Consider the following 15,853-nt stretch of genomic DNA (forward strand, 5'->3'; position numbering starts at 1 on the left):
GCCCACCCTGCAGTTCAAAAGCATGTAATATTGCAAGTAGATAAATGGATCGCACTTTGGTGGGGAAAAAAAACTAACTGCTTTTGTGGGTGCAGAAAGTGGAAGCTGGTGCTAGACCTGGCTGGACATGAGGCAACACAACATGAAGCGAGACAAGACCAGCAGAGGAGCCTGGAAGAGCCAGCAAGCTGAGCGTTGTTAGTCAGCTAGTGTAAGCTAGTTTTCCCCCTGCAGTGCACCAAGTGTTAGGATATGGTTTGAGCCTAACTATGTTGTCCAGGCAATATAAGTGTACTGTTACTTTATCTGTACATGTATTCTGTGGCTTTAATGCTGAGTCATGCTGTAATCACATAATTACTGATTGTAAGAATATTTAAGCAAAGCTTCTGCAACGTGTTCAGTTGCTGCTATGATATGCTGTTGAGAGGTTGCTGCTATGATGCTGCCATTGTGTATGAAGCTGTGATGATAAGCTATCATTGAGAGAAGTTGTTATCTGCTAATTATCATTGGATGGATCTGCAACCATCGTGGTTTGTGAACCAGAGTGAGTTTGTTATTCTAACCAACTACTGTTTGTTGAGTAAGAAGATTCTGTAACTACTGGACTGATTTACTGGCAAAGACTTGGAATTTGTTTAAAGACTATGAGACTGTTTTTCCACTATAAAGTAAGCTTTTGATAAACCAGTTTGCATATCTCTTATTCATTGCTCTCAGCAACGTTTCTCTGTGCAATCCACTCTGCTGGTTGGTAACACAACAACAATAACCTTAACACCAAGAATGGGCATGCAAGTGCTGAACAGAATGAACTAGCAGTTTAGACTGTCAGGACTGCATTACATCTAGCATTTGCAGATTTCCCTATCCTAAATAATAATAATAACTGAAGCTTTGATAGGAAATATACAGTTAGGCTAAACAGCATTAGATAACAGCAATGAATGTATTCTGGAGGAAATAAACCCTTCCCTCCTTCTACAGTAGGAGGAGTGGGATTGCCCATATCTGCTTTGGTTGATTTAAAAGTACCATCAACAATTCAAAATACTTCTAGATACACAGTACTTAGGACTACCAATAGCAATAGCATTTAGACTTATATACTGCTTCACAGTGCTTTATTGCTCTCTCTAAGAGGTTTACAGAGTCAGCATTTTGTTCCCAACAATCTGTGTCCTCATTTTACCGACCTCAGAAGGTTGGAAGGTTGAGTCAACTTGAGCCTGGTGAGATTTGAACTGCCAAATTGCAGGCAGCCAGCAGTCAACAGAAGTAACCTGCAGTACTGCATTCTAACCACTGCACCACCACGGCTCAGTTAAGAAGATATTGTAGAATTCCTTCTATTTCAAATATTTTTGTGGAAAAATAATAGAAAAGTAGAGGGAAAACACAAAAGCCATAAACTTTCTATAGTACCTAAGTAGAAGATAATGTATCTGTCTGCCCATTTTTGTAAAACAGGGTAGAGTAACTCCATCATGAGAGCTGGAGTAGATAACATGATGTCCAGATTTTTTAAATAAAACCCTTACAAGCCCTTATCATTTGCCAGAACAGTTGATTTGAGTTTTAATACAAAATTCCTAGCCCAAATCATATTGCTTTTTACCAGGAGTCGACACAGAATTTAGATAGGGCACCCGTCCCTTTAGAGAAGGCCAATTTCATGTGTGATGACACCTCAAGCCATTGCAACAACCATACAACTTCGCTTTGTATAAATCAAATTTCCTGATGAGATGCAAAAGAGGATCCCATCTCCATCATAACCTGGAATATAGCAGGTTGGACTGTTCCATCAAAAGACCAACTTTTTTTGGACTATGTATCACAATTTGACATTCTCTTCTTACAGGAAACCTGGGCCTCCACAGAGATACAGGGTTTTTGTTTTTGTTTTTGTTTTTTTGCTTTAATTTATATGCCGCCCTTCTCCGGAGACTCAGGGCGGCTTACAATGCGTTAAGCAATAGCCTTCATACTTTTGTATAGTTATATACAAAGTCAGCTTATTGCCTCCACAATCTGGGTCCTTATTTCACCTACCTTTGAAAGGATGGAAGGCTGAGTCAACCTTGAGCCTGGTGAGATTTGAATTTGCAGTAATTGCAAGCAGCAGATGTTAATCTGTTAATAACAGTGCTTTAGTCCACTGTACAGTTAGATGGTTATCGGGTTAACTCTATCCCAGCTGTCCCAAGTAAGGTGGGTGGGAGAGCTAAAGGGGTATTGCGACATTAGTGAATACATCCTTGCAATTTAAATGTGTATCACTGCCATTTTTGCAGCCATGGGTTGTGACTACCCTACTCCTATTTAAACAGGTGGAGATTTTGCTTTTTAATACCTACATTCCCCCACTCAATACGAATAATTTGATCAACAAGATTTGGGACGGCATAGAAGATTTTATCCTGGGCTGCTTAGATAAATACCCTACAGCAGCAATAATTATTGGGGGGGGGACTTAAATGCTAGGATGGGCCCAAACGATCAAGCATTATTTAATCAATTTAAGATCCATTATGATGAGAATGTACCAGGAGAACCCCTGCATCCCAGACAATTTAAAGATACTAAGGCAAATTGGGCAGCACTATGTATAAGACAGATGACTGTAAGGCTTGGACCTTTGTATCCTGAACGGTTCCACTTGGGGTGACTACCCAGCAGACTATACTTATCAGGGAGCAGGAAGAAAATCCACAGTTGATTATTGGATAATATCATACGACCTCCTGAAGTTCTTGCAGAAGATGGAGGTAGACTCGCGACTGGAAAGTGATCACGATTCACTTATCCTTACTCTTACATTACATCTTAGTAAATTACTAAGGGTTGGCTCACTCTACCTACCCAGATTAGAGACCCAAAATACCCAGGTAAAAATTAAATGGACCGAGAAAAATGCAAAGGAATTTACTAAATGGATGTTAGTTCCAGAAACCATAGAATTACATACATCTCTACTAAGAAATAAGATTGAAGGACCATACTTAGAGGAGTTTTAAACTTTAATTTCAAATCTGAAATTGGTTCTCACTAACAGAATACTAGCTCGCTACAAAAAGCCGGTTTTAAAGAACAAAAAATGGTTTGATAGAGATTGCGTGCAATTAAAAAGGATATATAATAACGAGTACAGAAGAAGTAAAAATGACCCTTCTGAGGATCACACTCACTTCGTAAAACAGTTGAAGGCACAATATAAGACCCTCCTAAAAGAAAAGAAAAGTGCAGCTTTGAAAGATTCTTGGCAGAGATTAATTACATCAATCAGGACAAAAAATACATCCCTTTTTTGGTACATTACCAGAGGATTGGGGAAATCCCCCCTACCCCCAATTAATCAGGTACCGATTCAGGCCTGGCAAGAATATTTTAGAGAGTTATATACAGACACCAACTATGTAACTAAGGAGAGCCAAATTAGTTTGGACCAAACTGCTTACTGGGCCCCTGTTACACCAGAAGATCCTGGTTGATCAGAGCCCTGGTGCTAATAATGTCCTTCCAGAAATAATCAAAAAGAACACCAGTTTGTGGGCCCCACTTTTAGCATCGCTGTTTACATTTATAGATAAAACGGGCCATATGCCAAGAGATTGGGGATTAGCAATTATTATACCAATCTATTAAAAGGGTAATAGAAATGATCCAGGAAATTACAGACCCATTAGTCTTCTGAGTGTTATTAGTAAATTGTATGCTAAACACCTAAACTATAAATTCCAGGTTTGGATAATTTCAGGGGAGATAATCAAAGATGAACAAGCCAGCTTTAGAGAAGGAAGCTCTATGGTGGATCATATCCTGATACTTCACCATCTGATGCAAAAATATACGTACAAAAAAAATTCTCTCTCTATGTGGCTTTCCTTGAATTTAAGCAGGCCTTTGATTCAATATCCAGGAACACCCTATGGGAGAAATTAAAATGCACTACAATCAATAAACATCTCCTTTTCCTCATACAAAAATTGTATGCCAATTCCACCTTGAAAGTGAGGTGTAATCCTCCAAGGACTTTAACCGGCCCAGTAAGGGTTCAAAAAGGGTATGGCAGGGCTACATCCTGTCCCCCTCCCTTTTTAACTTCTATATTAACCCCCTGATTGATCTCTTATAGAACCCTGATCTACATCCTCCTAAAACTTTTTGAGGCCAAAACCTTGGTGCAAATTCTTTATGGGGCACAAACAGGAATCCTTGCAAAGAAAAACTTGCTGGAAACTACACAAGCCAAATTCCTGCAAGCCATCTTAGCTGCACCCAAAGGAACTCCAAATGCCCAGCTAAGAATTGTGACAGGTATGCCTTAGGTAAAAGCCTGGAAGATGATGATCATTTATTGGCTAAAACTTCATTTCTTTCCAGAGGGACTGTCCCTGCTAGTGCTGACTGACAACTTCCCCTGCCCCTCGAAACAGGCGATAGATCACAAGCTGGGCTCTTATGGGCTGTCATCGGTATTCTTAATGTCCCTCGGCTTTGACAAAGCAAAGCAAGTAGTAATTGATAGAATGAAGGACACGGAGTTCCAAGAAGAACTACCATATTTTTCGGAGTATAAGACGCACCTTTTTATGCCCCAAAAGGGGGTGAAAATTTAGGTGTGTCTTATACACCGAATGTAACCCTGCCCACCCACTGGCCCCCACCCTTTGGCCTGTGCCTCGCAGCAGTTACCTTCTTGCAAGCAAACAGCAAGAAAAAACAGCCCCTTTCAGCTTCAGCATAGGTTAATTAGCACAAGTTGATTAGATCGGCCTCCTGGCTCTCAGCTGATTTGCTCTCAGCTGTTTTGTGCAGGTCTATCCTGCTTGCTGCAGAGTGCTGGAGCAGATTTTTTTTTCCTAGCTATGCTGAAAAAATAAAACTGTAAGTAAAGGCTCTTTGCTGCAACGTGACAAAATGAGGCAGAGAGAGATTTCATTTTCTTTTTCCTCACCAAAAAAGGTAGGTGCAAACAATGGGAAATTTAGGGCAAAAGAGGAGAGTTCAAGATTTTAAAACACAAAAGAAAAAAAGCTCTATTTAACTAGGGAATTGTAATAATTGAGATACTATTAATTGTATATTGTGTTGAAAGCAGAAATGGTTAAATTGTGGTTTGGAGGAATATATGGGGAAAATTATTTGGTTTATTATTATTGGTAAATATAATTAATTGATTTGTAAGAAATTGGATTGCATGGAAATAATTGGAATATTCATGTTCATATTTATTAATATACAAAAAAGATAGTTATAACTAATTTATTTATATAAAAATGTTGAATTTGTATTAAACAATTGTAATACTAAATAATTAACCAATGTGAGGATGGATATAAAAATAGATGACAATGGGAAGGGGTATAATATAGAATAGAAGGGAAAAATTGAATTTGATTAAGATTAGAGATGAGAATGAAGGGTAATATTGGTTTTTTTTAAAAAAATAGATGAGGAATAAATATGGCAAAAAGGAAATATAGAAATTGTAAATTTAATTGAAATGACTAAACACTGTTTAAATTTGTAAACCAGCCAAATACTCTGTTCAAAGAAAATACATTGTATGTTTGTATGTGTGTTTGTCTAAAAAATAAAAAATAAACTTAAAAAAAAACAACCAAAAAAGGTAGGTGCATCTTATACTCCGGTGCATCTTATACTCCAAAAAATACGGTAAATAGGTTGCCTCTCCACAGGAGGGACAGAATCAAGCAGGGTGTGTGGGAATCAGCAAGATATCTAAATGATCTGATCTTCCCAAAACAAAGAATAGCTTTCTTCAGAGCCAGATTTAATATTCTCCCCTCAGCACTTCTCCAGGGTAGGTACAAGAGAACACCAATAGCAGAATGGGTATGCAAATGTGGAAAAGAAGAAGTCGAAGATATTTTACATGTTTTATTGTACTGTGAGTTATACAGAGTATGTAGGTCAATATACATTCTCCCTTACTAGAGAGATTGCCAGGGAGGACAGACAACTTTTATGTAGGCTTTCTCCTCCAAGATTCAAATCCGGCTACCACGCGGGCAGTGGCAAAATTCTGTGCCGCTGCAATGTCCACAAGAAAAAAACTGGTTACAGAATTATAGATGTCAACTGGTGCCAATTTTTTGGAGATATCTATAACAATTATTGGAAAAATACATTTACTCACATATTTATCGGCTCTCCACTCATGTAAATTAGGGAGTGACCTTAATGGTTTGAGATTAAGTATTTTCTTAACAGGGATCTTATTATTCATGATTAGTGTCAGTATTATTTTTAATTTATTGTATGTCTATTGCTGGTCGATGACCGTAATAAAGTTTTTATTCATTCATTCATGTTGCTTTTCCTTGATCAAATGCTAATCTGGAAGCTCTTCAAATGAATGGTGTATTCATGCTGATTTTCAATAACAAGACTGTAAAATGGAGAACCTCAAATAAATAGTGAATTTGGGTTGATTTGCAATAAAGAGACAGTAAAATGAAGCAAACCTGCCTAAAGCACTTAGAATGGAAGTTACATTTGTTATGTGTAAGTATTGACAAAGAATGTTCCCTGTCCATCATTTAGTATATTTTTTAGTATGTCAGAACAATTCAGCAGTCTTAACCACAACTGATTAAAGGGAAATAAGAGTTGTTTTTAATGCAGTAGTGTCCCCAATGAACCATAAAGTGTTGCTTTAAAAAAAGAATAAATAATGAAATAATTTTGTATTAATACAATTCTTTTACTGTTGTTTTACATCAGGTCCAGCATGGAGAATTCACATATAATCCACTCTAATATTTCCAGCTATGATGAACATTTTTAAAACAAATGTTCTTAGTAAATATCAGTATGAAAAATTGGACATTTATACATTTAAAATATAGAAAATACCATATCAACTCCATTTGCAAAGCAGAAGATAAACACTATTTTACAACAGTTTTAAGACAGTTGCCTACAAAACTGTTGATACAGTATCAGATAACTTTTTTGTGTATGTATATACATACATACATAACAATTCTATTTAAAGTTTTCATCAAGTATCAGGTTAAAACTGATGCCCCAATATAACTTCTTCCAGTAAAACTTTTTTAAAAGCCATTTTGGCAGAAAAAAAAAAAAGTTCATTCAATCAATGAAGAACTTGGGTGTTTGTCCAACAATGCAGATTCATCTAGCTGAAGATCACAAATCTGGATTATCTTCTGTTGGAACAACTTCTAAGATTATTTGCAATGTTGATGTCATGTTGCCTGTGAAAGAACAATATATGAGAGTCAGTTCATGTTTACTCAGATGTAGGGTTTTTTTTCAGAACATTTGGAATAGGACTATAGACAGAGAAAGAGATAATAGAGACATAGAAATTCAAATGAAGCAATTGACAGTTTGATTCAAATCCAAAATATGTGTTGCATAAAATGTATATAAAATCAGTCTGGTGATTCATTTTTTGAATCTTATTAAAAGTTTTAAGAAGATTGCCTTTACAAAGTAATAGAAAAATAAATTAAATAAATTAAAAAATAACCTGGCAAATTCTTACTCTCAACAGTACATTAGATGTATTGCAATTATAATTACCTGTTCCTGTTAGATTTATTTCATATGTAGTGTCTTTGGGACAGTTGTTTTCTCTCATTCTAAACTACCACATAGGATTGTTCTTAGAATAAAAAATAGTATTGTCCCTACATACTATTTGGCATTCCTTAAAGCAAAAGTAAGATGTAAATGTAAACAAATATTTTTTTAAAAAAAAGCTGTTATTGGAATTTAGGGCAGAACTTCCTACTCTATCTGTCTAATAGCTCCTTCTGTTCCTTAAAATCAGATTTTTACATGCATACACTAAAAATCCAATGCAAAAAAAGCATTAAAGTATGCCAAGGCATTTCAATATATTTTGGTTCTATCATGTTCATTTGGTTTTAAAGTTGAAATAAATTTATTTACCGTATATTGCAATTTTGCATCTGTGAATGGTTTTAAAGTTGAAATAAATTGATTTATATTGCAATTTTGCATCTGTGAATGTCCCACTCAACTAGTTCATTCTCTTCCTTACTTAAAACCATTTAATTATTCCTAAAAACTATGTTTTAGAAAAATCAGGAAACCTTTTTGACCAAATTAATTTACCCTACAGAAGGGAGTGATGACTATCTGTTTTTAAATAATATATCTTGAGATCAAAACCACTGATGCCTTAAGAAGGAACAAATGTTTATGGTTGCTTCATATAAGATTATTGATATCTATGAATATATACACACACACACACACACACACACACACACACACACACACATAGTGTTTACCGAGACACCTGGTCTACACCAACATGTGGGAGGGGGCATTCTGCTCCCTTTTGCCTTTCAGCTCCAATCCAGGAGCCCTCAAGCAGTCACATTCACGACAAACCATTTTATACCAAATTTATATTTTGCTGATAAAGAAATAAAGGGAGACTAGTATAGATCTATTTCAAGCTTTTTAGCTTTCATCAGTTAGCCATACCCTTACTTGGATTCGAACTTGGGCTTCCTGCATGTTAGGTAGTTGAATTAATCTTTTGAGCCACAAGTTCTCCTCCCTTCATCAGCTTGAACCAGGGGAAAGATTAAGTGTTTACCGAGACACCTGGTCTACCCCGACATGTGGGAGGGGGCATTCTGCTTCAAGCTGCACGCGCACACACACACACACACACACACACACACACATTGTTTTCTCCTTAACTGTTAGATTGCCAAAGATGATGTCCATGAGATGGAAGCATAGCATTCTAATTACAAACTATTTTGTATAACGAATTTAAACTGGGTTTTCAGAGTCTGTGTGTTTCATTTATGGTACTTATATTTTCTCCTGCCAGGAAACAATAATAGTCACAGCGCTCAAAATATCACTGCATTGAGCAGAAATCTCAAAAGTATTGTGCTTTTTACTTAAATGTAATGGTTCAACACTGGCATCCTGTGGCCAAACTGATTTATGAAACTACAACTCAACAGCTTGTGAAATTGTAACTACCTGATGAAAGAATAAAATACAAAGACTCTTCTGAGGCAGAGAGAAATAACTACAGAATCCTATAGACATAAGGTTAGATAAGTAACAGTGATTCCCAACACACAAGTTTTGTTTTATATTTCTTATGTTTATATCAATTCTTTGAAGAAAACAATACTTGTGAAGACATATACAGTAAGTAGATAAATAAAGCAATAAAGAAAAAAAAACGATTAAGATATTTTGACTATCATACAGTGATTTATTTATTGTAGGTATTGAAAACATTAAAAAGATGCAACTTTAGACATATATTTATATATAATAACTTTATACATTGATATAATTTAGTAACTATCTTTTAATTATCATTTTTGATATATGGTAAATATTCCATTTCATATTCTTGAAAAATAGCGTGTTAGCCTGTATACTCCCCACCCTCTCTCTCTCACACACACACACGTGCAAAAACACCATTACACAGATTGTAGATTTTTCTTTCTGCAGAAGCAGCAACAACTGTGTGTGTTAAAGCATAGCTAATTAAAATTAATTGCAGCTACATTAAGGGATTTCTTTTTAGAAGAATCACAGGTACTGGGATTTTCATTAGGACTGCAATACATAGGAAGAAATGATATGGATTATACATTCCTACCCATTATAAATCTGACATTGTCCCCCAGGCCAAAATTAGCTTTGTGGTATAAAAGATTCCTAATGGTCTCAGCTGAAAATGTTTCCTAAAATTAATTGAAATGCTAGACGCTGAGATTTTCACAGGAATTTCAATTGAAAAGATAAAGCCCTTCAAGCCCAACATCCTCTTCTGTGCAGGAGTGCAAATTAAAGGATCCCTGACAGAAGACTACCTGGCTTCTGTCTCAGCCCAGGTAAAAGGAATTTACCTTTCTTGGAAACTGGCTGTATAGAACTGACATTCTGCTCCTAAAAATTTCTTTTTAATGTTCAACTAGCATCTGTGCTCATCAACTTAAACATAATGCCATAACCTACACCAAAAAGGTCTTAACATAAAACTAGAGAGAGAGTTTTGAACTAATTAAAATGTACCTGCTAAGTTTCAATTATGACCAAAGGGTCCTGCACTGAGTAAGATATATAAACCACAGAAATCTATACTGAAATAGTCTTCTATCTTGGTGGCATTATCATGGAATTAAGAGTCCAGAAAAATTAGTACATACTTATAGATTGTCTATATCAGGGGTGTCAAACTGGATTTCTTCGAGTGTCAGATCTGCATTGTAGTCCTCCTCTGGGGGCAGGAAGCAGGGGGGGGAGACGGAACAGATGCTTCCTGCAGCACCCTGGCCAAAATGGGGCGTGGGGGAGGCGCCATTTTCAGCATTAATGGCCTCCTGCAACACATTACCAGCCAAAAGGGGGCGCGAGGGCACTTCTGCCCTCCATGGCCTCCTGCAACACTCTGCTGGCCAAATATGGGCCACATAGAGGCCCCACATGGCCTGTACATGGCCCATTTTCAGCCTCCCTGGCATCCAGTAGCACTCTGCCAGCCAAAAATGGGCCGGGCAGGGGCCGGATGTGGCCCGCAGGCCTTCAGTTTGATATTTTCAGGCCAGCTCCATGGGCCAGATTTAAGAACCCAGCAGGCCGGATGTGGCCCGCAGGCCTTCAGTTTTACACCCCTGGCCTATATCCTTACTGTCAGTCTTTGGCAACCAATGTCATTGTTGTTTATAAAATCTGGAGCATTACATAAAATCATTGGACTAACTCCCAATAGTGGGTTTTGAACTCCATAAGATCTGATATTAATATAATGGCTATCTGTACCTGACAAATCCTAGTAAGGCTGAAGTTATTTGTAGATTTATTCCTGGTGGCCAATAATACATAAAGCCACTGATATTAATTCAAAAATCAATTATATTATTAACAGGCAGAAAAGGAATTGTGAGTTTGAAGTCATAAATGTGAGGAAATGTCTGGTTTGTTCTCTACAATTCATATAAAAATAATGTATTGCTATAGACTCAAAAGAAATTTCCATACAATTATTTAGTTGTTGTCATATTATAATCTCTTATATACTTGGGAAAAGACACTATCTTTGAGAAAGTGCAGAAGAATTCTTACAGGAACATGTACCTACCAAATGAATTGTCTCCTTTCTCAACAAATTTTAGGAATTACCAGCCAGCATTCATATTTCATTTGGTAGACACACATGAAGATGGTTTCATGGGCATAGGACAGACAACTAGAGAGCCACATTTTTTTATGGAAAGAGAATTAGAAAGGGGAATGTAGTTGTGTTCCAAATTATAAATTGTGTGATGAGTTCTATTACTAAAACCTACTCTCTGATTAAACTAGTGCAACAATTTATCCAGTACATCAGATTAAAAAAGATGATGACTTGTGTGATATAAGAATAGCAAAGTATGAAAAAATTAAGTTCTCTGCTGTAAAGTTATACTTTTTATATAAAAATAACATAAAAATAAGAGTTACCTTGAGGTAAGATGGGCAGCTTATAAATAAAAATACAAAAAAAATCAGTTTTGCTCAAAATTCACTCACCTAAAAATCGCCTAAACCATGTTGGCTTCTTGTCCCAAATAATAAAGAGGTAATAGGCAGGGACTCCTGTCATTGTAATTGCAAAACCAATGCCAGTATTAATTGGATCAGCATAAAGTGACAGTGCAACCATGAAGAGACAAGTGAAGGAAAACAGAGCAGGAATAAACAGCGGCACCTGGAAAACATTCCAAACAATTTCTATTATAATCTAAATTTAGCTATTAAATGTCAGTAGTATTCAACATTCCATAACAATTAAAATATAGTGACACTCTATAACTTTGAAAAAACGTGGATATTCAGGAAGGCCAATGCAAATGCAAGTGGCTATTAAAAGAAAAGGAAATTAAATGCATTTTTATTCAACATGCATCCAAGTGGTGGTTTAATTAATAACAAGTTCTACACCATTGTCACTTTTCTTAGTGGAAGTAGTTGATGTGGTTAAAAATCAGAAGGATATCTTTAAACCGGTAAATGGTACATCTATGTAAACAAATACTTTCAAAGCTATGCTGGCCATCAACCGCTGAATACAATTCCAGGTACTGGTAGTCATCTATAAAGCCTTCCATGATAGAGGATCTAGGTATTTGCAAGACCTTCTCTTTTCAATTGTCTATTTAAGACTTGTCTGAGTTGGCATGTTCTGGATCCCATTGATTAAAGCAATGTCATCTCACATGACTGAAAGTATTCTTTGTAGTTACATCTGCCTTTTGGAACAGCATTTGCCCTGAAATCTATATGTCTTTGACCTTGCTGTCTTTCAGGAAGGCATTTCAGACCAAGGTGTTCACACAGGGACTGGGCTAGGCAAAGTGTGGCACCACTGATTGCTATGTAATTGTAACGGTTTATGTATTGTATATTTTGGTTTTTTCTTCATGGTGCAGTTCTCTTTTAATATTGTTTTGAATGAACTTAAGTCACTTACAGTCATTTATGGGTGAACAATCTTAGAAATTGGTTAAATAAATAAAAAATAAAAGGGAATTGCATCAATTTATGAAGACCAGTTCTGTCAATGGCTATTAGTTTTGAGACTCTGTGTTATCTCTACACCTGAAGCCACAAGTTCAACGGTGTGATAGAAACAACAGTGGAAGAGAGGTTGCTTGCTCGCAAACACCACAAAGGCATCTGCATTGTGAAAAACAAAATGCTTAGTCCCATACAGTAAAGCCAATCAGATGATTTCACAAATCTGTGCAGACTGTACCTTGAGAGGCTTGTATAATTTTTTTCCCAGCATTTTTTTTTTTTTGCTTTGCTAGTCTACCATCATTTTAAATGATAATGCACAAGCAATGGCAATCAGAATGTAATATTTTAGAATTGTCTATTTGAATCAGTCTTATTATGAAACAAGATTTTCAGGGTATGGTCTATGATTTAAAACTCTTCACTATATATTGATTAACTTCCCAGCTTCCCCAAATCAATAAATAATCAGGCAAAAGACTGCCAGGTTAAATGACATTTTAGAAATGAATAACAAGTTCTGATAGCAAGGTGTGCTTGTAATATTCCATACTTCTTTATTCACAGAAATAAAAAATATTTTAAAATTTAAAAAAAAACGGAATTTATTTTAAAATAAAGCAAAACCTACAATATGTAATTAAACACTTCAGTTTTCAAGAATGATACAGTGCTCCTTATTGGCAAAACAAAAACAATTTTTTAAGATTTTATTTTAGCATTTTTTAATTTTTTTAGCTTATTTTTTTATTTTTATGTTTAGCTTTATTATTTTTATAAATAACTCAAGGCTGAAAACATACCTAATATTTCTTCCTCCTATTTTCTTCACAACAACCACCTGTAAGGTGAGTTGGACTGACAGAGAGTGATTGGCCCAAAGTAACCCAGCTGGCTTTCATGCCTATGGCAGGATTTATATTCTCTTAACTTCTAATCTTGTGATGTACCACTAGACCATTAACAATAAAATCCCAATGAACTACTGAAAATAAAACTAAAATTAAATTAAGGGGAAAATAATTCCTGTATCATGGAGCAATATAAAACAATGATCAAGATATTACTGTATCAAGTACCGTGTTTCCCCGAAAATAAGACCCTGTCTAATATTTTTTTGAATCCTGAAATAAGCGCTTGGTCTTATTGCCTTGTGCTCAAAAGCCCGATTGGGCTTATTATCAGGGGATGTCTTATTTTGGGGAAAACAGGGTAATATTGAGCAAAATATATTCTTTGACTGGAAGGACTGCAAGCTGTGTTCTTTAACCAACACTGAAATCATTTAAGGTCTAGCTGTGATACATAATCCCTAAAAGAAGCAGAACCAATTCAGGCAACTGCCATATGACACAATGACTGAAGAACTGTCAATATTTTTTAACAACTGAGTTCCTCAGTTTGATGTTGAAGAATGTGGCTACATTTGCCACAAAACCTGTTTGGCTCCCAAACTTGATTTCTACCATAATTGTGTTGGACACTGTTGAAGATAAGAAAGTATTGTGCTGTTGGATTGGTGACATAAGGCCTCAGAACAGTGGTGGAATTCAATTTTTTTTACTACCAGTTCTGTGGGTATGGCTTGGTAGGCATGGTGTGGCTTGGTAAACTTGGCTTGGTGGGCATGGCAGGGGAAGGATACTGTAAAATCTCCATTCCCACCCCACTCCAGGAGAAGGATACTGCAAAATCCCCATTCCCTCTCCACTCCTGGGGGAAGGATATTACAAAACCTCTATTTCCACCCCACTCTAGGGCCAGCCAGAGGTGGTATTTGCCGATTCTCCGAACTATTCAAAATTTCCGCTACCGGTTCTCCAGAATCTGTCAGAAACTGCTGAATCTCACCCCTGTCTCAGGAGATATTTTCAGAGAACAGATAAATTCATATAAATGTATGAGCAACCAGAAAAGAGGATAATTTCACTAGGTGATCTCTTTTTAAATACAGGGCTTGGTTTGAACAAAACCTGTTTATGGAAAACAGTCATGTAACCATGGTTACCTTGAAAGGACGAGGCATATCAGGACGTTTATATCTGAGATAGATCATCCCGGCAACTGCCAATCCTATAAAAAGCCATCTGGCAAAACTGAGGAAATTCAAGAGGCTGTAGAGATCACTGGTGAAGAGCATGACCATAGTGAGCGGGTACTGAAAAACAATTTAAAAATTAAAAAGCTTCATTGGTGCACAAGTTGTTGCTTATTACATTGTATTGGATACACCATAAACCACATTGAATTTTCTCTCCCCCCCCCATTTTACTGAGAAAAAAAATCAGTTAATCCACTTCTTTGAGACACTTGTAGTTGGAGTTCTAACATTTTCTCCAAAATCTTTGCCACAGAAGGACTATTGTACACTAGACAATTGGTATCCGAAATGACTGGATATAGAGATGGCTTCACGAAGAGAAGAGCATTAGCAATCTCACTGAACTTGATCCAATCATCCCAAAGGAGACTGGCTGAGTGTGAATACAGCCCATACATGATGAAACTCATACTGTCCAGCACCCAATCCAAGTCCTTAGAATTCATGAAATAAAATTGATGCCACATAAGTTTGCAAGATTCTATCTTTGTCATGTCTCATATACTGCCCATATGGAGTCTAAACCTCAGTAAATTTGATCAATGATATTAGTGAAAAGTTGTCAAATTATTCAATGGCCTGTAGATAGCTCTTGTTTGTCACTTTCTAATAGGGAATAAATCACACTAAAATGACTCGTGAGGCACAGACTACTGATGTAAAGAACAGAAATATTTACTGGCCTAATCACAATATACACTTGGGTGTGAGCTTGTACCCATGTCCATTTCTGATCTCTCTCCACTGACTAGAAATGAATAATTAATTTTCTAATATTATACTGTTTCTGCAATGAGATGCCATACAGTGGGTATAAGAGCATCTGACCCTATTCTCTTCAGTCAATTCACTCTCTCTTTATAAAGTCATGAAAGAAGACATTTGTGCTACAACCTGATTAACTTATACATAAAGTATAAGTGCTTATTAAATTGACCAAAACTATTGTATTAGTGAAAGGTTAGAGCTATCCAGCTTGACAGGACTTTTGTATTGTTCATTGGATTTTATAGTTGTGACAGTGAGAAAACAGTGTGTGTTCCTCCACTTTATCCAATTGCAGGTTCTGTAATACATTTTCATTGTCATCAATAAAATTGCGGTCCTTTATCCAACGTGCCACCTCATTTCAGCATTGCAGATTGGTGATATAAAAAAGGCAGTTATATACATATG

At 36.3% G+C, this 15,853-nt stretch overlaps 1 protein-coding gene across 1 annotated transcript in view; it reads right to left on the minus strand.

The window, feature by feature from the left end:
* Positions 1-7,038: 7,038 nt before the first annotated feature.
* The window catches only part of SLC7A11 (solute carrier family 7 member 11), a 67,654-nt gene continuing 58,839 nt past the window's right edge, over positions 7,039-15,853 (minus strand). The window contains exons 10-12 of the mRNA XM_070949119.1: positions 14,585-14,734; positions 11,590-11,767; positions 7,039-7,253 (exon numbers count right to left, since the gene is read on the minus strand). Coding sequence (XP_070805220.1) covers positions 7,186-7,253; positions 11,590-11,767; positions 14,585-14,734 — 396 coding nt within the window. The 3' untranslated portion in view covers positions 7,039-7,185. The remainder of the gene's footprint in view (positions 7,254-11,589; positions 11,768-14,584; positions 14,735-15,853) is intronic.

Source organism: Pituophis catenifer, unplaced genomic scaffold, assembly GCF_029215685.1.
Source record: "Pituophis catenifer annectens isolate HBS135680 unplaced genomic scaffold, rPitCat1.0.hap2 SCAF_8, whole genome shotgun sequence".
Classification (NCBI taxonomy): domain Eukaryota; kingdom Metazoa; phylum Chordata; class Lepidosauria; order Squamata; family Colubridae; genus Pituophis; species Pituophis catenifer.